This window comes from Ruditapes philippinarum, unplaced genomic scaffold (assembly GCF_026571515.1).
Source record: "Ruditapes philippinarum isolate M1 unplaced genomic scaffold, ASM2657151v2 ctg3137_1_1_1_1, whole genome shotgun sequence".
Taxonomy (NCBI): Eukaryota; Metazoa; Mollusca; class Bivalvia; order Venerida; family Veneridae; genus Ruditapes; species Ruditapes philippinarum.
In genome coordinates this window covers 62600-86235 of record NW_026861528.1, presented here as the reverse complement: position 1 = coordinate 86235, position 23636 = coordinate 62600, and the positions used below count along the sequence as shown (strand labels likewise).

The 23636-nt window shown below is 29.8% G+C and overlaps 1 protein-coding gene across 6 annotated transcripts in view; it reads right to left on the bottom strand.

Moving 5' to 3' along the window:
• Window positions 1–451: 451 nt before the first annotated feature.
• The window catches only part of LOC132715938 (kielin/chordin-like protein), a 52362-nt gene continuing 29177 nt past the window's right edge, over window positions 452–23636 (bottom strand). For 2 of the 6 annotated variants that reach the window (XM_060699054.1, XM_060699055.1), the window contains exons 2-4: window positions 3270–3429; window positions 1992–2132; window positions 452–994 (exon numbers count right to left, since the gene is read on the bottom strand). In XM_060699054.1, the coding sequence (XP_060555037.1) occupies window positions 984–994; window positions 1992–2132; window positions 3270–3426 (309 nt within the window). In that variant the 5' untranslated portion in view covers window positions 3427–3429 and the 3' untranslated portion in view covers window positions 452–983. Of the gene's footprint in view, window positions 995–1991; window positions 2133–3269; window positions 3431–3759; window positions 3793–3863; window positions 4080–20202; window positions 20236–23636 lie in introns of those variants that run through there. The other 4 variants (XM_060699050.1, XM_060699053.1, XM_060699051.1 and 1 more) reach the window with 4 other exon arrangements.

Sequence of the window (23636 nt, the reverse complement as noted above, 5' to 3'; positions counted from 1 at the left end):
AACCTGCAAACTGTAATTAAGTTTGTATAGACCCTCTAAGAAAAAAGTCTTCTTTTGCATTGCCATTAGTAAAGACTTTTATCATGAAGCATTTTGATCTACAAATAATAATATAAAAACACACTTAAACTTAAAAACCAATTTAACATCATCACTGGCTTAAACCTTTCGTAGCATGAATCTCAGGTTAGCGATCTTAGGTCATCGTGGACATTCGTGGTACTCATGTTTAATTCTAAATTATTTAGATGAGAAGAAAAAATCGTTCTAGTGACATCATGCCCATCCAAGGGAATAAAGTGAGTGAATAGGTGAAGGACAAAGTAACTTTACATTTTTTCATAAATCCTTTTAACTTCATTGTTATTTACATCGCATAAACGATGCAAGGAATGTCTATAAATATCCATACGAATTTATTTTTCAGTTTAAAAAGAAAGTAAGAAAAAGATTGTGACAGCCTTTTTTGTATTTCAGTAGATTTACATTTGTCCTTTACAATAAAACATGGAGCATAATGACACTTGAATATCTGAAGTTGTTGATTCCACTTCATTTTAAGTATTTTTATGATATCACACTCAGATGTCACACCTGAACGTGTACCTATACCCATTTCTATTTGATTTGGATGTTTCAAAGGCGTAAAATATAAACAATATGATATATATTTTCAAGATAATATTGTAAGTAATTCATTATAACCTTGTCGAAATTCATTTAATCATCTTTATAGCATTGGTATCAATGATTTGAAATTTCTGGAAAGTACGCAGCTGTGTCACTATCAATTACTATACATAAGAATGCAATCAAATATAATATAATAAAATATTGGTTGAAAAGTACATGTTGCCATTTATGTGCAAAAGTTCCAAGTTCAAAAACATTTTTGTTTCAATTTAAAATCCGATTTAGTAGGAATTAGCTGTGGTAGATGATACTCGTTCGTCTGTGGTCAACATCTATGGTAAATTGTAAGCTCAAGCTGGTACTGAAATGCATACATATAATTGATTTATCCTAAAGTTAACGCATAATCAATTTATTCCTCTTTATAAACCTTACAAACTTTAATGACAGATGGTGACTTCTATAATCACATGTTTTTGTTTTATATGACTCCATCGGCATATGAACTGTATCCATCGGCATATGAACTATATCAAGTAAATTTCACAATGCATATACACTGTATCAAGTAAATTTCACAATGCATATACAATGTAAGTAAAACAGCATGAGTTAAAATTTCGTTAAATGGTTTTCCTTTTACTTCAAATTGCCAAACTTGACATTTTATAGAATGTTACGATAGTTCATATTCACTTACATGTTAACAGGCGTAGTTGATGCGGCGTTACAACCAACCCCATCCGCACACCCTTCCCTTAAGTTGCATTATGTCGAATTTATAATAAATTCTAAAGTCAATATTTAATCTTAATCTTTGTTTCCTTAAAAAATTTATTGGGAAAGTTTTAACATCATTAATTTTAAGCTATTGACAGGGAAGGTCTTACTTCCCATTTCACACCCGGGCCTTTTAACCTTACAGTTTCCATTAAACTAATTACCAAGCAATGCACTTCATCGAAACATTATTGGAATATACTTGACTTTTTATAAAGACAGACAGCATAGCGTGTCTATAATTTAGATTCGACAAGTTTATTTATGATAATTCATTAGGTTATATACTGATGAATCTCAATATTTTGGAAAGAATTATTTATCTATGTGAAGAGGTCTATTTAAAATGCAACACTACAGTAGCATATGGTACAAGAAAAAGTTCTAGTGAAGAAGATAATTAGGGACAATGTTTCGCTCAAAGGTAGAAAAATCATGCAAGTTATCGTCTATACATGGCATAGATTACACTGTGAATAAAGAAGGATTTAATATATTATTGTAACATGTACTACAAGATATTAAATTACTGCTTGAAACAAATGAAAATATTAAAACAAATATAAAGTAAAACATACAACAAGCTTTCTCGGTACATGCAAGTACGCCATCAATGCAGGTACATGTATTACATTCTATCTGTATGCTCTCTCCGTGTTGAATGTTTACTTTAACTTTATCACTCCCATTACCAACTTCATATTTACAAGATTTACCGCCTGCAAAAATCAACAACTTATTTATTCATGCATGCAACTTTATTATGGTTAGATATACATTTTACAGAGTTCGTATTTTTCACTATGTATTATTTGCCCCTTATAGCATAAAAATAATCGATCGTTTTGAAACGCTAAATACATTAGAAACGTAATTACTTAACTATTTGCTAATTGAATTTTCTGACTATTACACATTCAGTTTTAAAGAAATGTGATGTAATGGTCAGTGATGAACACAATCTCAAGGGTAATATTTACTTTGATAGCGTTTAACAGCCACATAATGTACATATACCAATAAGATCCTGATATCCGAGATACAGATTTTAAAAATAAAATGTTGTTGTTTGTTTTTAACTTCAAGACCAGGATTCACGCTTGAATATTTCTAGACTAAAACATTTTATTAACATGTCAGTTCACCTGGATCTAAACGTGTTTTCAACTAAATGGTAGTGCATACCGGTGTAAAATTTTCCGAAAATCTATATGTTTGTTACGCCTGAGTATCTTTATAAAACTGCAACATTTGTCAACAAATCATATATAAGTATCCTGTATGTAACTAGTCGTATGTACACTAGTTTTATACTATGTAAAATCATAAGATGTTCTGAAGAGTTATAATAATAATCGTATCATACATTATTTTACTCTCTAAGACTGGAGTGATTGAAATACATCTCTGCAACATCACTGGCCTGATGTGGCAGTTTATCATCATTACATTTATTGTTCATCTTAACAACAAGCTGCATAGCTTATAAAACATATTATTTTTATAATACTACATATAGTGAAAAGGTCACGACAAGGTCTTAAATACCAGTGACATTCATACACCAAAGGATTTATTTTGAATCATTGTATAAGTTTAAAATTGAAAGTATGTCGTCAATCATTTCCCCATAACCCTAATTTGTAATAACAAAATTTATACAAATACAAAACACATATGCGTTTATGAATAATAAATAAATAAATAAATAAAAATAAATAAATAAATAAATATTAATTAATTAATTATTTAATTAATTAATTAATTAATTGCTTAATAAATAAAACAGACAAATAAACAACAAACAAACTAATAAATAAATGACTAAAAATTAGGAATGTTAAAACAACACATACGTTTACATTTCGGACAACATTGTCCCTTAGCTGGTATCTCGACACAACCAGGTGGATAATAACATTTTATCACGGCACAGTCCGTTGCTGGGTCTCCTTTGACAATCATTGAATTAGAAAGGAGAACGAATGCAAGTATTATTTTGACCGAATCCATTTCCTGAAAACAAATTTCGAAAAAAATAGGGCATTACATATTTATGTACAAAATGATGAACTATAAACAAGTCAAAGATAATGTTTAATATTTCATAACATCTTTTTGTTGTTTTTCACTATCATAAACCATTTCATTTAACCACAAGTACTTTTGATTATAAGATATCTATCATAAAACAATTATTTTATTCTCTTGTCCTTTGTCACAAAATGATTCTAGAACATTTCTTCTTTATTGAATTCTTTATAATTCACATTATATTATTAACGTTAGCACTGTCAAAATTGCGACCTTAAATAAATTTTCAAGCTCTAATTTGGTCTACCTTACAATTATGTTATTAATCATATCTCAATCTCGATAATCAGATGTTTTATTCGAACTTTTCTTATAATTTACTTCAAACTTATCTGACAATATTCTAAATACTTATCATATATTTCCCGAATATGTCTCTGAATATCAAACATACAATTAATATGTTAATATTTACCTAACAACTTTTAAAATATATCCGTCTTATTATATAGCAAAACTGCGTAAAATAAAAAAGTATATTTATGTAACGTTGATCAACAGGTATGACGAGGCAGTTGCTATATACGGTATATCTAAAATGTTTTGTTTGTTTTCTGTTACAACATCTGTTTATTTATGATCATTTTATATGATCACTGCCATGAGTCACGTATAAAATTTCACTTGAGGATCTTTTTAATTACCTTTTAAACACAAAATGCAACTATTTAATACTCTAGCAGTTTGTTAAAGTGTACTTGTAATTGATATAACCTAAGACAGCTCAGAATATGTATTTCTTTATTAACACTTCATGCAAATCAAAGGTCATGGCAAAGTATAGTCTTACATTTGAGTGAAATTCAAACAAAAAATGAAGACGTGTTTTGAAACAAAAAGAAAAATAGATGTTGAAAATGCACTGTGTCTTTATTTTGTCAAATACGGGACATGGCAATCATTTTATTCAGTTTTCATTACAATTATATTTTGAAGGCAATTAAAAAGACATTCATTGAAAGCAATTTCTAATACTAGGTCTAAATTGAATTTTTTTATTACTTTCTGTCGTCGATTAATTGCGATAATATTGCACTTGCACATAAGCTAGATGTAAATTATTTCGATTGGGTGGAAAAAACTCGTCTTAAAACAGTTTCTTAAACAAAAACATACTTAAAATATGGCGCTACATAATAAGTACTTTAAGATGAAATTGTAAACAAATTGAAGAATAACTTTATGAAATAATTCTTTGCATTTCATAACATACATTCGTTATTTTTAAATACTATCAACCTATCGCGTTCAACCTGTACTACAAATTATAAAAATAGTTTATTACACAGCATCGAACGACTGTTGGTTAAACAGTTGATTTATTCCATTGTCCTTTGTCCACATGTGATTTAAAAAAAAAAAAGAAAAAAAGGGAATTTCTTGTTTTATTTTCTCGATATAATCCGTTTCCAATATTTTCAATGTTGAGACTTTTGGACAGTTTAGAGATTATAGGTACTTTTAATTCGATCTTTTTTAGCATCGTAAATGATAAATAATATGGTATCTCACTCTTGATAAAAGGGGCTTTCTCTAAACTTTTTTACTTTTCCTATCTTTTCTTACTGCATTTAAATTACTTATCTATATATTTTTCCGATTATGTCTTTTAAGATCTCACACTCAGCAAATTGTAATGATTAATATCCAGAATAAGTCCGACTTACTAGTTTAATGACAAGGTATATAGCAGGACATGACGAATACGTATTTAACAAAATTACAAAATAATAATACCGGTTCAATGGTATATAACTTATGTAAACACTATTTCCGTCTGTGCAACCATTTTAATCCTTTAAAAAGTTGAAAAAAAACATGTTGAGCTAATAAACAGTCATATGTGAATAGTAGTCCCTATTGTCGTATCAGCGTTTGCTTACAAGCCTGTAAATGTTAAAGTGACCTTAGGCCCATTTGAAAAACGTTGCGCGCATTAACCAGATTTCTAGGTTAAAGTTCAAAGTCACACTAAGAGTTAATTGAGAAACGTTTGTCCTAGAACAAAAATGCAGTGCATGCAAAAATCAGGTCCCTGCGGTTAAGGCCAAGGTCACGCAAAGGGTACAAATTTCAGATAAAAATATGAAAATGTGAACTGGAACCATTTAGTCATCATTTACTGACGGATTGAAACACAAACTTCATTTCATGACTACATATGTGAAACATGTAACCCAGCTTAACATATGCAAGCTCAAGGTCACTTAAGATGATTAAATATAAAGATTTCGTCCCGAATATACACACATGAAGGATATTTAATGAAATTCATGGAAATACTCACCACAATAAGAAGCTGGTCTAGCGCTAGGTTCTCTTGATCAAAAATCAAGCTAACACGTAAAGAACATTATCAAACGCTTGTCCGGAGCAAATCTTCTACATGCATAGAGGGATTTTAATACTGCTTGGCACAAATGTTCATCATTGTGTGACAGAGTGTCGCGTGCAATATTCAGGTCCTAGAGACCATTGTCAAGGTCATTACATAGGGACCAAAGTTCAGATTAAAAATATGAAAATGTGAATAGGACCATTTAGTCATCATTTTAGGGTATTGAAACACAAATTGTCATTATCATGACTGCTCTGTTTTTGTGACGAGAGTATTTTGCAACAATGTTCCCTTGTTTTATTGTTATGTTGAGCTGAATTGACTACATGTATATATATTACATAATAGACTATCACAATGGTGATTTACCAACAGTTGATATTGAAAATTGTTTAGGATATAACATACATCTTAATCATAAGTATAAAAGGACTGTTCCACTCTTTTCATAATTTGAACATAGTTGGCACATTTCCAAGGATATTTATAAATATTATCTAGGTCACAAGAGTAATATATCGTTCATATATTCCCAAAGATCCTGAAAATTGGCCTGAAAATTTGTTTTGATGAAATTCCTAGGCCAAGTTTGAATATGGGTCACCTGGGGTCAGAAACTAGGTCAAACTGCTAAAATATGGAAAATCCTTGTTAACACATAGTGGTCACATTTTTGACTCACCTGTCATGAAACTTGGTCAGAATGCTTGTCTAGGTAATTGCTTGGATGAGTTCGATGGGTCAGTAGAGTGATCTAGTGCTATCTTGGACCTCTTGTTATCCTATACATGATACATGAACGTATTCTTATACCTCTCTTTCTTGCATGTTTGCATATCTATAATGCCCACATGTCTATATATAGATATTACCTTTGGTCACATGAGTTATTTGTCTTTAAAGCGAAATAACGTATAAAATTAAAAGGAATTGCAACTGTTCACTTACTGTATATCCTTGGATGGGCATAATGCTATTTTCTTTAAAGATAAATTATGCAAAAACGTATGCTTTAACCTCTTTTTCTGGTATATAATTCATCAAGGTATTCTTATACCTTTTTATCTTGCATATAATACATGAACGTACACAGACTCCTCTTTATCTTGCATACAATACATAAACGTATTCTTATCCCTCTATTTCTTGCATATGATACATAAACGTGTTCTTATACCTCCTTATCTTGCATTCACTGTATGTGAAAGAATAATAAATCATCAAAACAACATGATATAGACACATTATATTTTTTCATTTTTATTCGATCATTAAGCTTTTTATTTACAATTATATTAGTTATATGCCATTTTTTTTCGCCTATGATGGTGCTGGAATGGACACGACGATGTATGCTCAAATATTAAAAATATGTACTGTAAATGTAAATAAAACAAACCGTAATTAGGTAAAAGTTTCATTTTAAAGTTTGATTTAACAGATATTAGCAATAGAAGTTCACATATTTTCGTTTGTGGTCAGCATCTTTGGTGAGATTTATTTTCAAGCTTTCACTGTAAATACATAAATAAAGCAAAGTAGTTAACATATACAAATCCTATGCAAGCAAAAGATGTTTTAATTTGGATTTTTGTTGATTGAATATGTTTGTTGATTGAATATGATCCCATCGACTTGTAAACTTTTTATGGCCAGCTGCACAAATAGATAACAACAGTGTATATTTTAGATTGAAAAACATTTCAGTATATCATTAAAGTTGTAATCTTTGCATTTAGCAGTTTTCTGCCAGCGTTAGACCGTTTTCTCATCATAAAAGACAATTTCAATTTCTTAGACGTCAACTTAAGGTATTAGCACCCTAATGCATTACCTCCGCTTTGAAGAGTATTCAAATAGGCTAGATCTACTGTTAACTACATTGAAAATGAGGGCCATGGGTTCAATCCACAGAAGAGTCAACTTTTTTTTCTTTCTTTTTTTCTTTTAACATTATTTATGTATCTCTCATGTCCCATTTGGAAAGAAAAAAGTGTATAATTTTGATTTTTTAAAATTTATATAGGTATTTATTGGCTAAATTATGCTAAATCTAGTAATAAATATGGTACCTGCTATTTTCAAAGTGTAATATAATCAAAACTAGACGGTAAAAGTATTTCATATTTTACAAGACAAACCAATATACTTTTTTAAAAATTTAGGGAAACTTTGAAAATAGGCACTCATTTGGGTAAATTTTAAGAATTTTTTAAATTAGGCTCCCTAAGTAGAAAAATGGTCAGACACGTGGTAAAAATGGGTGGGGTAGGGTAACATTTTTATACAGATTTCATAAATTTTGAGTAGAAACCATAATTTTGCTTATTTGGATTGTTAGCTGAATGGTACTTTTTGTTTCTAACCAAAAATTAAGGGGAAAACATTTTTCATTAGAATGTTATTGCAGATTATTTAAAGGTTCCTACTTTCTAAAAAAGGGCCCTCATAACATCCTAGCTTGAGTTCAGAAAAGTGGCCATAACTTGTTTTCTGTACGGTAAACTTTGTTTAAATTTTGCATACAGGTGTACTTTAAGGTATACATCTGACTTATGATGTCAATTTTTTAGTTCCTGATAGTGCCCATTAGGGTCCTAATACCTTAATAAGGTTCTTATGGTGGCATATTTCTGTCAACGTTATTCACACAATTATCGAGTTAACTATCTGACTTTCTATTTAGTTAGTTTTCGCGTTGAATAACAGATATTTATCAGACTTACTAAATATGTTTTTTTTCTGTTAGATAACGAATAATTATCTAACTTCCAAAAACACTCAAAAGTGCCAAAAACTACCAACACTTACCAATTACATAGCAAATAATTATATGTTTATCCATAAACGTTCGTGTTTTTTACTTTTTAAGTATCAGATAATTATCGCTATATCAAAGATAAAATTCCATTTTATAAGACTTTTGAAAATCAAGTTTTAGATTATTTTGAGTAACTTAATACAATTATAACAAAATCTATTTGACTTGACGTATTATGAGTTGAAGCGTTATTAGCCTCCCCCCCCCCAATTTACCATTTTTGCATTATAAGGATTTGAAATTTAACGTGCGCTTAATTTTAAACATAAATTACCTTGTATATATAATGATATCGAAAATGTTATGAAAGATAATGTAAATTTACTACATGTATTTCCAATGGTTAAAAGTATAATATTTTAAAAAGAAATTAATTTCATGGACAAATATAAAACAAATTACCACAAGCCAGCTTAGTACACGCAAGCACGCCGTCACTGCACATACACGTATTACAGTCTATCTTTTTGCTCTCCCCGTCCGGAATGTTCACCACAATACTATCACCAACTTCAAAGTCACAAGATTTACCTGCAGAACCAACAGCTTCTTTGTGGATGTTTGCATCTTATCGATACCTAACGTACATTTTGCAGGGTATTTTGCCTCTTTTTCACCCGTTGTGCGTGTGTGTGTGTGCGTATGTGCGTGTGCGCGCGTGTGTGCGTTTGTGTGTTTTGAAGATTAATCGTTTAAGATGCTACATGTTTTAGATATTGTAAACGTTATCATTATGCGTCACAATGTGTTTATTATATGAGTAAAATGATCGTACAACAAATTAATGCTATTGACCAACACCAAATTGCAAAGAAATTCCGAAAATATAGTTCCAATTCTTTCATGTAAAAAAAATTCAGTTGAGTTCCTTTAATGACTGTATAATCTTTCTCCTATTGTTTTGAGTATTTCAAAACAACCAGTTTTTAAGCACGAGGCCATGAAAAATAGCCTATGAATATGGTCTCATCGACATGTAAACTTTATATGGCCACTTGCACACATAGATAACAACAATGTAAATTTTACGTTGAAAAACATTTCGCTACATCATTGAAGTTGTAATCTTTGCATTTGGCAGTTTTCTACCAACGTTAGACAGAATTCACACCATTAAAGACTATTTCAATTTGTTTGACGTTAATTAAATAAGGTTCTTATGGTGGCATATTTCTGTCAACGTTAATCACACAATTATTGCGTTAACTATCTGACTTACTATGTAGTTTGTTTTCGTGTTGAATAACAGATATGTATCAGACCAAATTAATATGTTTTTTTCTGATAGATTAAGAATGAGTATCAAACTTCCAAAAACACTCAAAAGTGCCAAGAACTGCCAACACTTACCAATTACATAACAAATAATTATCTGTTTATCTATAAAACGTTTGTGTTTGTATCAAATAATTATCACTCTATCTAGAAATATTTCCTGTTTATAAGTCTAATCGAAAAATCATTTCACTCAATCAAGTTTTAGATTATTTCGAGTAAGTTAATACAATTATAACAAAATCAATTTGACTTGACGTATTATGAGTTGAAACGTTATTCAACCCCACCCCCATTTTCCATTTTTGCATTATAAGGATTTGAAATTTAACGTGCGGTTAATTATAAACATAAATTACCTTGCATATATTATTTATAAAATGTTATGAAACATAATGTAAATTTACTACATGTATTTGCAATGATAAAAAGAATGATATTTTAAAAATAAATTAATTTCATGGACAAATATAAAACAAATTACCACAAGCACCATCTTGGTACAAGCAAGCACGCCGTCTCTGCATGTACACGTAATACAATCTATCTTTTTGCTCTTCCCGTCCGGAATGTTTACCTTAATTTTATCACCAACTTTATAGTCACAAAATTGCCCAGAAGAATCAACAGCTTCTTTGTTAATGTTTGCAACTCATAGATACTGAACATACATTTTGCCTCTTTTTCATCCGCATAGACAGTTTGTGTGTGCGCGCGTGTGTGTGTGCTCGTGTGTTGATGCGTTCGTATGAGTGTGTGCTTGTGTGTGTGTGCGTGCGTGCGTGCGTATGGTGTGTGTGTGTTTTAAAGATGTATCGTTTTAGATGCCACACATTTTAGATATTGTGTAAGTTATCATTACACGTCACAATTTGTTATTATATGAGCAAATTATCGTACACACAAATTAATGCTATTGACCTACATCAAATTGCAAATAGATTTCGAATATTTAGTTCCAATTCTTTCATGTAAAATAAAAAATCTCAGTTGAGTCCCTTTAATGACTGTATAATCTCTCTCCTATTGTTTTTAGTGAAATTGATTCAAAACAACCAGATTTTAAGCAAGAGGCCATGAAAAATAGCTTATGAATTTGTTTTGACAAATAATACAAGATGTAAGGCAGACGTTATCACTAAAATTTAATTAAGCACCTAATAACTGACTTTTCAAAGATGAATATTTTAATTTTGACGAGTGTATTTGTAGTTTATACAAAAGTCCGTGACAGTTGTCACAAGAACTCGATCCCTCTCGTGTAACATGATTTAATGTGGAAAACATTTAATGGCAAAAGACATGACGCATTTCTATCAAGTCGTGATTCATAATTGTGAAGTGACTCGGGTAAAATACATTGTATTTTTATTTACAAATGAATTCTCTCGAATAGATAATGTATTTTCACCTGATATGAAACGTTATGGTTGTTAAATTTGGGTGTATCCTGTTACGAAAATAACTTTAAGTTAACATATTTTTTATTTGTAAAATTTGAAAACAAAGATCAGCGAGACAGGGTGGCTTTCAATGAACGCATCTGTAAACAAAACTTTTGGCAAAAAATAACTAATGGTATCTAACCAGTTAACGATATCTTGTACTATAGACTACAATTTGTCTTGTAGGTATGAATGGGGGAGTTCGGAATAATAACGAGTAAACTCGTTGATATCCCTCGCCATATAAGACAAATGGTAGTCATGTTTTTATTACCTTTATATCTCGTAGGCAATTCAAAAGGCATTCATGGAAAGCAATTTCTAAACACTACGTCTATGTTGAACTTTTCATTTCTTGAAGACCAAAGTACGATTATATGGGAAATAATTCTGACTTGTGCAATAATGCAATAATATTGTACTTTTATAGGCCAGACATGTAATTCTTTATACAAAACAATCATGTTTATTGCTCTTTTACAGAAATATAATTTTTAAAAGAACATTCATTTAGAATAAAAGGGTGCTTACATTATAATCCCGATAACACATTCTCTCTAGCCTCACATTTGTCGGACAGTTTAAACCTACATTTTTTTCTGCTTTTCTATGTACGAACTACTGCATCGTACATATCTTATAACATTTTATGTCGTTTTCTTGGAGAATTTTCATATGTTTTTATTTTGCATACAAAAAAGTAAAGTTTGATTATAGCTAATATGGTTTAACTTCAATTAATTGTCCATTCACAAGATAAAACTTAATTTGGTATACTGAAAACATAACTTTGTATACATTTATAACGTATTTTTTAAATATTTATCAAAACATATTGCGGAATGATATAACAACTTCTCATTGTTCATACCTTTGCCTTCTTTGCATTTTGGACAGCAATGTCCGTTAGCTGGTGGCGATTTGTCACAATCTATTGGTAAATAGCATAAACTCAATGCACACTTACCCACAGGGGCCCCATTGACAATCATTGAATAAGAAAGCAGAACAAATGCGAGCATAATTTTGACTGAATCCATTTCCATTCCACCTTTGTCTGAAAACAAATTTCTATAATATAAACTTATACATATTACACTACATATATTAATTACATTTTTTGTGAAGAAATCTTGAGCAAATTAAAGAATTATTATTTCATACCATCTATTCGTTATTTTCAATATTATCTATCAATGAGGTATTTCAAATTATAAAATGAGTTGACTAGTATTGTCCGACTGTTGACAAAACAATTCATTCCCTTTTTATTATCTTCAAATGATTCAAATACAATTTTTAAGAAAACTTCAAAAAACTTGAAATTCTTGTATAATTTTCTCAATAAGATCCGTTTTTGATTTTTCCAATATTGGGATCTTAAGAGTCATTGTTTTACTTTGAATTTGATCATTTTTAACATAAATAATGATAAATACCTTTAATATCTCATGTAGGGTCTTTAATCCGATTTATTTTACTCCTAACTTTTCTTACAGTTTTATAATTACTCACCTCTATATTTTCCGAATACGATGAAACACTCAACCAACCGGTAAAATTTGACTTTTCAGTTTTAAGAATAAGTCAGTCTCACAATGTAGCAACACCACGTTTAATGACAAAGTATATATATTGATGGTTGACGAAGCTTTTACGCTGCACATAATCTCACAACGTTTGTTTATCTATTGAATATGAAATTTGTCAAGCATCACGTATACCGTTTAACTTCTTTAAAATTTCTTTAAAACGTAAACATCATTTCATGCAATTTCTTAAACATAAACAATGACTTGAAAATAAAGCTTGTCTGCAACGCGTGAATTTTGGCCAGAAGCGAGGATCTTCTAGTTTATAGCCTTCGTAGAAAGTATTTTCAATAAATATTCGACCATAAATAACATAGTTTCGTTGTTCTTAGTAATTTCAAAATCATCAAAGATTTTTTAAATAACGGTTCCATGGGAAATAAGGTTATAAAACTTTTGTAAACACTTTTTCCAGAAGTCAGTGCAGTTATTTTTTAATACTGCACAGTAAAATTGTAAAAAGATGAAAACATGTAGAGCAAATAAACTTCCATATGTGAATAAGAGTCCCTAATGATGTATCAGCGTGTGCTTGCATGCCTATAGATGTTATACTGACATTATGCTCATTTTTATACGTTCGTTTGAACTAATGGTCGTAATACAGAAACGACCATGAAAAATGGACGGACAGGCCAAAGACCAATTGTGTCCGGAGCATATCTCCTACACACATGTAGGAATTAAAATGAAATTTCATAGAACTGGAGCAAATCTTTTACAATCTTGCCACTGGTTCTTGTTGCTTGGCCGTGTGGGGTTGCGTTCATTGACTTCCACCTTTCCTTGTTGATTTTGTTTATCTTATTCTTACAAAATAACAACAAATTACCATTATATGCTACGTAGATATTAGAAAAAAGCAGGCAGTATATTATAAAACTAAAGAGTAACATCCGCAATTGCCAAAATGTTTAATAATTTTGTTTGTAAGAAGGGAAAAATTGTGCCAGTCTACCGACTTGATTGTAAATGAAAATGGAAATAGAGAAAAACGGAAACAATAAAGAACCCAAAGCCAATGCCGTCTCTTTTTGATTGAGCTTTTCATGGAAAAGAGAAATAAGACAAGAAAAATAAAGAGAAATAATCCCTTATGAACGTCAAAAATGGAAACATTGAAAATGTTGCAGGCTCAGTTTTATTTGAACCTGTTGATGGACGGAACTAAAAATACTGTCCATGCCAAAGTCATCCAATCCAAATGTATGACAAGTTTGTAGATCTGTAGCATCCAAGGAAATATAGTGAGTGAATAGGTGAAGGTCAAAATAACTTAACAATTTTCCATAAATCCTTTAAACTACATTATTATATACATTGCAAAAACGATGGATATCAATAGTGGTTCGACGAATTTCTAAAAATATCCATACGATAAATAAAATAAAAATAAAAAAAGTAAATAAAATGGGGCAGCCTTTTCATATTTTTAGGAAGATTTATATTTGTCCTTTACAATAAAACATGGAGCATAATCACACTTGAATATTTGTAGTTGTTGATTCCACTTCATTTCAAGTACTTATTGTTACGATATCACACCTGAACGTGTACCTATACCCATTACTATTTCATTAGGATGTTTCAAAGGCGTAAAATATAAACAATATGATATATATTTTCAAGATAATATTGTAAGTAATTCATTATAACCTTGTCGAAATTATTTAATCATCTTTATAGCATTGGTATCAATGATTTGAAATTTCTGGAAAGTACGCAGTGGTGTCACTATCAATTACTGTACATAAGAATGCAATCAAATATAATATAATAAAATATTGGTTGAAAAGTATATGTTGCCATTTGTGTGCAAAAGGTCCAAGTTCAAAAACATTTTTGTTTCAATTTAAAAATCCGATTTAGTAGGAATAAGCTGTGGTAAGTAAAACTCGTTCGTCTGTGGTCAACATCTGTGGTAAATTGTATGCTCCAGCTGGTACTGAAATGCATACATATAATTAATTAATCCTATAGTTAACGCATAATCAATTTATTCCTCTTTATAAACCTTACAAACTTCTATGATCACATGTTTTTGTTTTAATGACTTCATCGGCATATGAACTGTATCCATCGGCATATGAACTGTATCCATCGGCATATGAACTGTATCAAGTAAATTGCACAATGCATAAACAATGTAAGTAAAACATAATTTGAGTAAAAATTCCGTTAAATGGTTTTCCTTTTACTTCAGTTTACCAAACTTAACATTTAATACAATGTTACGATAGTTCATATTCAGATACATGTTAACATGCGTAGTTGTTGCGGCGTTACAACCAACAGCACCTGCACACCCTTCCCTTAAGTTGCAGTATGTCGAATTTATTATAAATTCTCCTGATTTATTTCCTTAAGCCAATATTTATTTCAATCTTTGCTTCCTCCAAAAATATAATGGGAAAGTTTTAACATCATTAATTTTGAGCTATTGACAGGGAATGTCTTACTTCCAATTTCACACCCGGGTCTTTTAACCTTACAGTTTCCCTTACTAAACAAATTACCAAGCAATGCACTTTATCGAAACATTCTTGAAATAGACAATACTTTTTATAGAGACAGAAAACACAGTTTATCTATAATTTAGATTCGACAAGTTTATTAATGATAATTCATTATGATAATACTGATGAATTTCAATATTTTGGAAAGAAGTGTTTATCTAAGTAAAGAGGTCTATTCAATATGCAACACTACAGTAGCATATGGTGCAAAGAAAAAGTTCTAGTGAAGAAGATAATTAGGGACCATGTTTCGTTCCAGGGTAGAAAAATCATGCAAGTTATTGTCTATACATGGTATAAATTACACTGTAAATAAACAAGGATTTAATATATTATTGTAAAATGTACTACATGATATTAAATTGCTGCCTGAATCAAATGAATAAAAACAAATATAAAATAAATCATACAACAAGCTTTCTCGGTACACGTAAGTATACCGTCATTGCAGATACATGTATTACATGTATTAATTTGTTTGCTCGCTCCGTGTAGAATGTTAACTTTAACTTTATCACTCCCATTACCAATTTCATATTTACAAGATTAACCGCCTGCAAAAATCAACCACTTATTTATTCATGCATGCAACTTTATTATGGTTAGATTTACATTTTACAGAGTTCGTATTTTACACTTTGTAACATTTGCCACTTATAACAAAAAAATGATCGATAGTTTTGAATTGCTAAATACATTAGATACGTAATTACTTAACTTTTTGTTCATTGAATTTTTCTGACGATTACACATTCAGTTTTAAAGAAATGTGATGTAATTGACAGTGATGAACACAATCTCAAGGGTAATTCCCTGCGGTCTGAAGACCGCAGGGTATTGGTACGCATTTAACTTTTGAGACATGGATGAGCACATGACCTGTTTTAGGTATATGGATGAGTATGTGATCTGTAAACCGTACATAATTGGTTAATTGACCATTTCGAAAACCTAGCTAAATACCGTTTGCCGGTACGTTACGGATTATCTCTAGGGAGTTAGTCCGAATTACACATAATTAACAACAAAAAAACTATTACGTGATATTTCTAATTTTCTATATTTATTTAACCGTTTAAATGGAAAAACTTGAATGATGTGTTTGAAAATTATCAAAGTTTCTTTAATATCTATCTCAAATTTTATAAACAATAAATTGTTTACACTGAAAATCTACAAAATTAAAATATTCGTAGTGGCATCTGCCATACTAAAAAGAGATATTTTATGCGTAAACTTGTGTGTTTACTTTAATTTTTTTGCTCGGAATTATTCAGAAAATGGTATTCTATCATTTTCTTGAAAAGGAATAATTGTTTAAAGTTCGACCTTCTCCGGTCTCATGCCTTCAACGGTCACTAGTTTCCAAAGACCTTCTTCTATATTGATCGATAATTGTCAACTATATTCTTGAAACAAACGTTTATTTATCCCCCCAAACAACGTTGAAAATAGTTAAATGAAATATATTTATATCATTAAAAATTTTCCCCGCAGGAAACCATTTTACTTGTATTAACTTTGATAGCGTTTAACAGCCACATAATGTGCATAGACCAATAAGATCTTAAGATCCGAGATACATATTTAAAAATAAAATGTTGTTGTTTGTTTTTAACTTCAAGACAAGATTCACGCTTGAATATTTCTAGAATAAAACATTTTATAAACATGTCAGTTCACCTGGATCTTAACGTATTTTCAACTAATTGGTAGTGCATACAGGTGTAAAAACTATATGTTTGTTACGCCTCAGTATCTTTATGAAACCGCAACATTTGTCAACAAATTATATAAAAGTATCCTGTATTAAAAGTTAACTAGTCGTATGTTCTTTGTTGTTTTTTTTTTTTTTTTTTTTTTTTTTGTATTGACGACACATTTATTTATTCTTTATTATAGTCTGATCTATACATACATATACAATTAAAACAATATACATACAGTAAATTGTACAGCCATTCTTTTAAGAATTATAGCAGACTGTTCTAGTTTATAAGAGGGGTAACTCCACAGTCCACATTACAGAGATCTATAATATATACTGTAGATTTACCTCCCTTATTTACATAATTATACCCATTTACATGTTAATATAAACACATCATAATATCTCTAAGACATTTATAAGTAAAACAACATATTCCAAGCATTGAATGTTATACTTAATATAATTAAAATGTACTATTATTTATACCTACAACATAACTGTATGAGTAATTACATTAGGGTTGTTAATATTAAAATGGAAGAATAAAATCTCATTACTTTACTGAACCCTAAATGGTTGTCTCCTTATAAATGTACTAAAATCATTTATACATACTTATTTTATCTTTATACAAACTAAAAGTTTGGTAACAACCACTGACTTCAACCTAAAATCTGCCATAAGGTATTCGTTATTAAAATACTGAGTTTAGTAAAGTGGCACTATTGCGCATAATAAAAAATGTCTTACAAAATCATATATCTCTCATGGTCAGACCATGGATGAACTGGTCAGTGGTGATTATCAAAACAGAAAGATAAAATTTTCTAGTTGGATTAAAAAACATTTATAACTTTTTTACAATAAAAGTTCTTTTGCTATTAAAATGTTCATTTTAGGCAGGAGGTGAGACACACACATCATCAACTTCAAATTTTTGAAATTAAAGTTTGTGTATTGTCACCCTCCATCTAAAATGAAGCAATTAAAATATATATTTACTGGTACAAGAAATCTCTTCTAACATAAAGTATTTCGTAGCAGGATTTTGCTGTATATTTGACAATATCATCATTTGACAAGAGGAAGCAAAGCTTGGCAATATCATTATAAGAATTAAACAAAGTACAATTTTCAGCCGCATTTTCAAATAATTTATTGCGAATATCAGTGTACTGGGGGCAATGCAATAATACGTGCATCTCATCTTCGATGCCATTATTACAAATAGGACATACTCTATCGTTAACATTTAATCTTTCGTATCTGCCAATCTCCAATCGGATTGGTGCAACACCACATCTAAATTTAGCCAAAGCTGATCTATGGCGATAAGACATAATTTTATTGACATAATACTCCTGTTCAAAATCAAACTTAAATTTATGATATAACCTTAACTTGTTTCTACCATCACCGGATTTACTAAATATACAATGAACTGATCTTATCCATTCATCTATCAATACATCCATTGCATTCTTCACAATTGTATCAACAACAACATTTTTATTCTGTGGTAATGTACAGTCACTAAAATCTACACAACCAATTTTATAAAGAGGTTTTTAATCCTAAAATGCCAGTTGCTACAATTTCTACTTGCAAGGTTATAACAGTATTTTGATATCTTGAAATTTACTCTGTTTTGATCCATATTTGACAATTTACACAAAAAGTTACCAACACATTTCAATTGTTAAACATAAACTGGATCCCAAACCATATCACCGGCTACAGCAGGGCTTGGAGTATATTTTCCTGTACCTAAGAAAAATCTCATAGCGCGATTTTCCACAGCTTCTATACAAGAGAATTTCATAGTCCCCCAAATGGCAGCACCATATGCTATAACTAGTTTTATAGTATGTAAATAATAAGATGTTCTGAATAATTATAATAATAATCGTATCATACATTATTTTACTCTCTAAGACTGGAGTGATTGAAATACAACTCCGCAACATCACTGGCCTGATGTGGCAGTTTATCATCATTATATTTATTGTTCATCTTAACAACAAGCTGAACAGCTTATAAAATACATTATTTTAACAATACTACATATAGTGAAAAGGTCACGTTAAGGTCTTGAATACCAGTGACATTCATACACTCAATGCTTTATTATGAATCATTGTATAAGTTACTTAGTTAAAAATTGAACGTATGTCGTCAATCATTTCGCCCATAACCATAATTTGTTATAACAAAATTGATACAAATACAAAACGCATACGTGTTTTTGAATAAATAAATAATATGAAAATAAATAAATAAATATCAATAAATAAATAAATAAAACAGACAAATAAACAAAGAAACAAACAAATAAATAGATGAATAAAATAAATTCATGAATAAATAAAACAGACAAATAAACAACAAACAAACAAATAAATAAATGACTAAAAATTCGGAATGTTAAAACAACACATACGTTTACATTTCGGAAAGCATTGTCCCTTAGCTGGTATCTCGACACAACCAGGTGGATAATAACATTTTATCACGGCACGGCACGGCACAGTCCGTTGCTGGGGCTCCTTTGACAATCATTAAATTAGAAAGAAGAACGAATGCAAGTATTATTTTGACCGAATTTCCATTTCTTTCTGCACTTGTCTGAAAACAAATTTCGAAAAAAATAGGGCATTACATAATTACGTACGAAATGATGGACTTGTAAACAAATCAAAGATAATGTTTAATATTTCATAACATCTTTTTGTTGTTTTTCATAATCATAAACCATCTCATTTAACCACAACTATTTTAGATTATAAGATAGGCATTATAAAACAATTATTTTATTCTCTTGTCCTTTGTCACAAAATGATTCTAGAACATTGCTTCTCAAAACTTAAAGAATTCTTTATAATTCACATCATATTATTAACGTTAGCACTGTCAAAATTGCAACCTTTAGGGTCATTTCAGAAAATTATTTTTGTCTTTATTATATAAATTTTCAAGCCCTGATTTGGTCTACCTTACAATTATGTTATTAATCATATCTCAATCTCGATAATCGGATGTTTTATTCGAACTTTTCTTATAATTTACTTCAAACTTATCTGACATTATTCTAATTACTTATCATATATTTCCCGAATATGTCTCTGAATATCAAACATACAATTAATATGTTAATATTTACCTAACAACTTTTAAAATATATCCGTCTTATTATATAGCAAAACTGCGTAAAATAAAAAAAAGTATATTTATGTAACGTTGATCAACAGGTATGACGAGGCAGTTGCTATATACGGTATATCTAAAATGTCTTGTTTGTTTTTTTGTTACATCTGTTTATTTATCATCATTTTACATTATCACTGCAATGAGTCACGTATAAAATTTCACTTGAGGACCTTTTTAAATGCATTTTAAACACAAAATGCAACTATTTAATACTCTAGCAGTTTGTTAAAGTGTACTTGTAATTGATATAACCTAAGACAGCTCAGATTATGTATTTCTTTATTAACACTTCATGCAAATCAAAGGACGTGGCAAAGTATAGTCTTACATATGAGTGAAACTCAAACAGAAAATGAAGACGTGTTTTGAAACAAAAAGAAAAATAGACGTTGAAAATGCACTGTGTCTTTATTTTGTCAAATACGGGACATGGCAATCATTTTATTCAGTTTTCATTACAATTATATTTTGAAGGCCATTAAAAAGACATTCATTGAAAGCAATTTCTAATACTAGGTCCAAATTGATTTTTTTTATTAGTCGCCGGTAGAAACCGGCGACTATATTTGTAACAGTTTAATATTATACCTATGGAAGGAGAAGCCCTTAAAATCTGAAAATCAAAGCATATCAATCATTGAACAATTAAAGACAACAATAACTTTTCAGTAATCTAAAAAAATCAAACATATGAAAACTTTGCTCAGTGAAATGAAATATGCACATATTGACATCTTAAAAGCCAACATTACAACTTTCATAAAATGCATTAATAACGTATCCCCAAGGATCAGTCATTGAATATTAGGGATACTTTTACTTTTTTCTATGTGTCAAGCATTTCTATTTTATAATATATAAATCATGAATGATATTTGAAACGACACTTTAGATTTTCTTTTGTTGTTTATATTTGATGAAACCTATTATATTACATCATTTTATCTAATTATAAACAAATTCTCCCTGGTCTTTCGTAAGAATCACGTGACTACATGTTTATACATGTATATGTTGTATATCGTTATAAAATCTATTAATAGTAACAGATTGCTGATAAGACAGGTAACTTGTTAATGGTTGGCAAAAGGTGTGGTAACTGATAAGATGCAAATCATTGTAATTTTGTACAGATAATTACATAAGTTATATTTCATTAATCAGTTTCATACTTTATATCATTAGAAAAACCTGTTTACTCATATTTTACACATTAAAAATAAATTTTCAAAACCTTTTTCTTTCTTCTTGGTAAAGGGTTAAACTTGGCCCTAGAAATTCTGTAAAACTTTCGATAAGAAAGTTCAATAGTTTAGTTTAGGTTGAACATCCCAAAATAATGCTATGCTTAAGAGGCACATTATTGAAATATATAATGGTAATAGTTGATTTCGGTATATTCCGTCGGTTTCCGTCATGCAGGTTTCCAAAACGGTATGACGTTAGGGGTCCGGAATGGAATAGAAATTAATAAAATATCGTTGTGTTGATAGTTTATTGCACTGAAAGGCAATTAAACGTCAATTTTATATAGTGTAAGTAACGATGGAAATAATACATGTTTTGATTTCAACTAAATTATATATTTTTTTTCTATAGCCATAATAATGAAGTACAACACTTTTACAGTAAGATTGTATTGTTTCATGAAATAATTAAACATATATATTTTCATAGTCACTTTGCAAATATTCGATGACCGGTAATTATTTGTCGGTAATTATCTTAATCTGAACTAGTAACCTATACGGATTTCAATGTATGGTACAACAGTATATGTATATAGTACAATTACAAGAAGAATTACCAGCATAGCACTTGCCTTACAAGCCTCAGTGGCAAATATTTCTCAACTCATTGTTCCTCTTTTTTAAACTTGAACCATTAAACTTATATTTTCTTATATTTATGATAATACAATCATTTTTCTATCCGGCGACTTGATACTTTAGCATCAAAATCTCTACTTGTTACTTTATGTCGTCGATTAATTGCGATAATATTGCACTTGCATAAGCTAGATTTGAATTATTTCGATCGGGTGGAAAAAACTCGTCTTAAAACAGTTTCTAAAACATAAACATACTTAAAATATGGCGCTACATGATAAGAACTTTATGATGAAATTGTAAACAAATTGAAGAATAACTTTATGAAATAATTATTTGCATTTCATAACATACATCTGTTATTTTTCAATACTATCAACCTATCACGTTCAACCTGTACTACAAATTATAAAAATAGTTTAATACACAGCATCGAACGACTGTTGGTTAAACAGTTGTTTTATTCCATTGTCCTTTGTCCACATGTGATTTTTTAAAAAAAAAAAAGAAAAAAAGGGAATTTCTTGTTTTATTTTCTCCATATAATCCGTTTCCAATATTTTCAATGTTGAGACTTTTGGACAGTTTAGAGATTTTTATACTTTTAATTCGATCTTTTTTAGCATCGTAAATGATAAATAATATGGTATCTCACTCTTGATAAAAGGGGCTTTCTCTAAACTTTTTTACTTTTCCTATCTTTTCTTACTGCATTTTAATTACTTATCTTTATATTTTTTTCCGATTATGTCTTTTAAGATCTAACACTCAACAAATTGTAATGATTAATTACCAGAATAAGTCCGACTTACTATGTATAATGACAAGGTATATAGCAGGACATGACGAATACGTATTTAAAAAAATTACAAAATAATAATACCGGTTCAATGGTATATAACTTCCGTCTGTGCAACCTTTTTAATCCTTTAAAAAGTTTAAAAAACATTTTTGAGCTAATAAACAGTCATTTGTGAATAAGGAGTCCGTTTTGTCGTATCAGCGTTTGCTTACAAGCCTGAAAATGTTAAAGTGACCTTAGGCCTATTTGAAAAACGTTGCGCGCATTAACCAGATTTCTAGGTTAAAGTTCAAAGTCACACTAAGAGTTCATTGAGAAACGTTTGTCCTAGAACAAAAATGCATTGCATGCAAAAATCAGGTCCCTGCGGCTAAGGCCAAGGTCACACAAAGAGTACAAATTTCAGATAAAAATATGAAAATGTGAACTGGGATCATTTTCTGAGATATTGAAATACTAACTTCATTTCATGACTACGTATGTGAAACATGTAACCCAGCTTAATATATGCAAGCTCAATGTCACTTAAGATGATTAAATATAAAGATTTCGTCCCGAATATACACACATGAAGGATATTTAATGAAATTCAT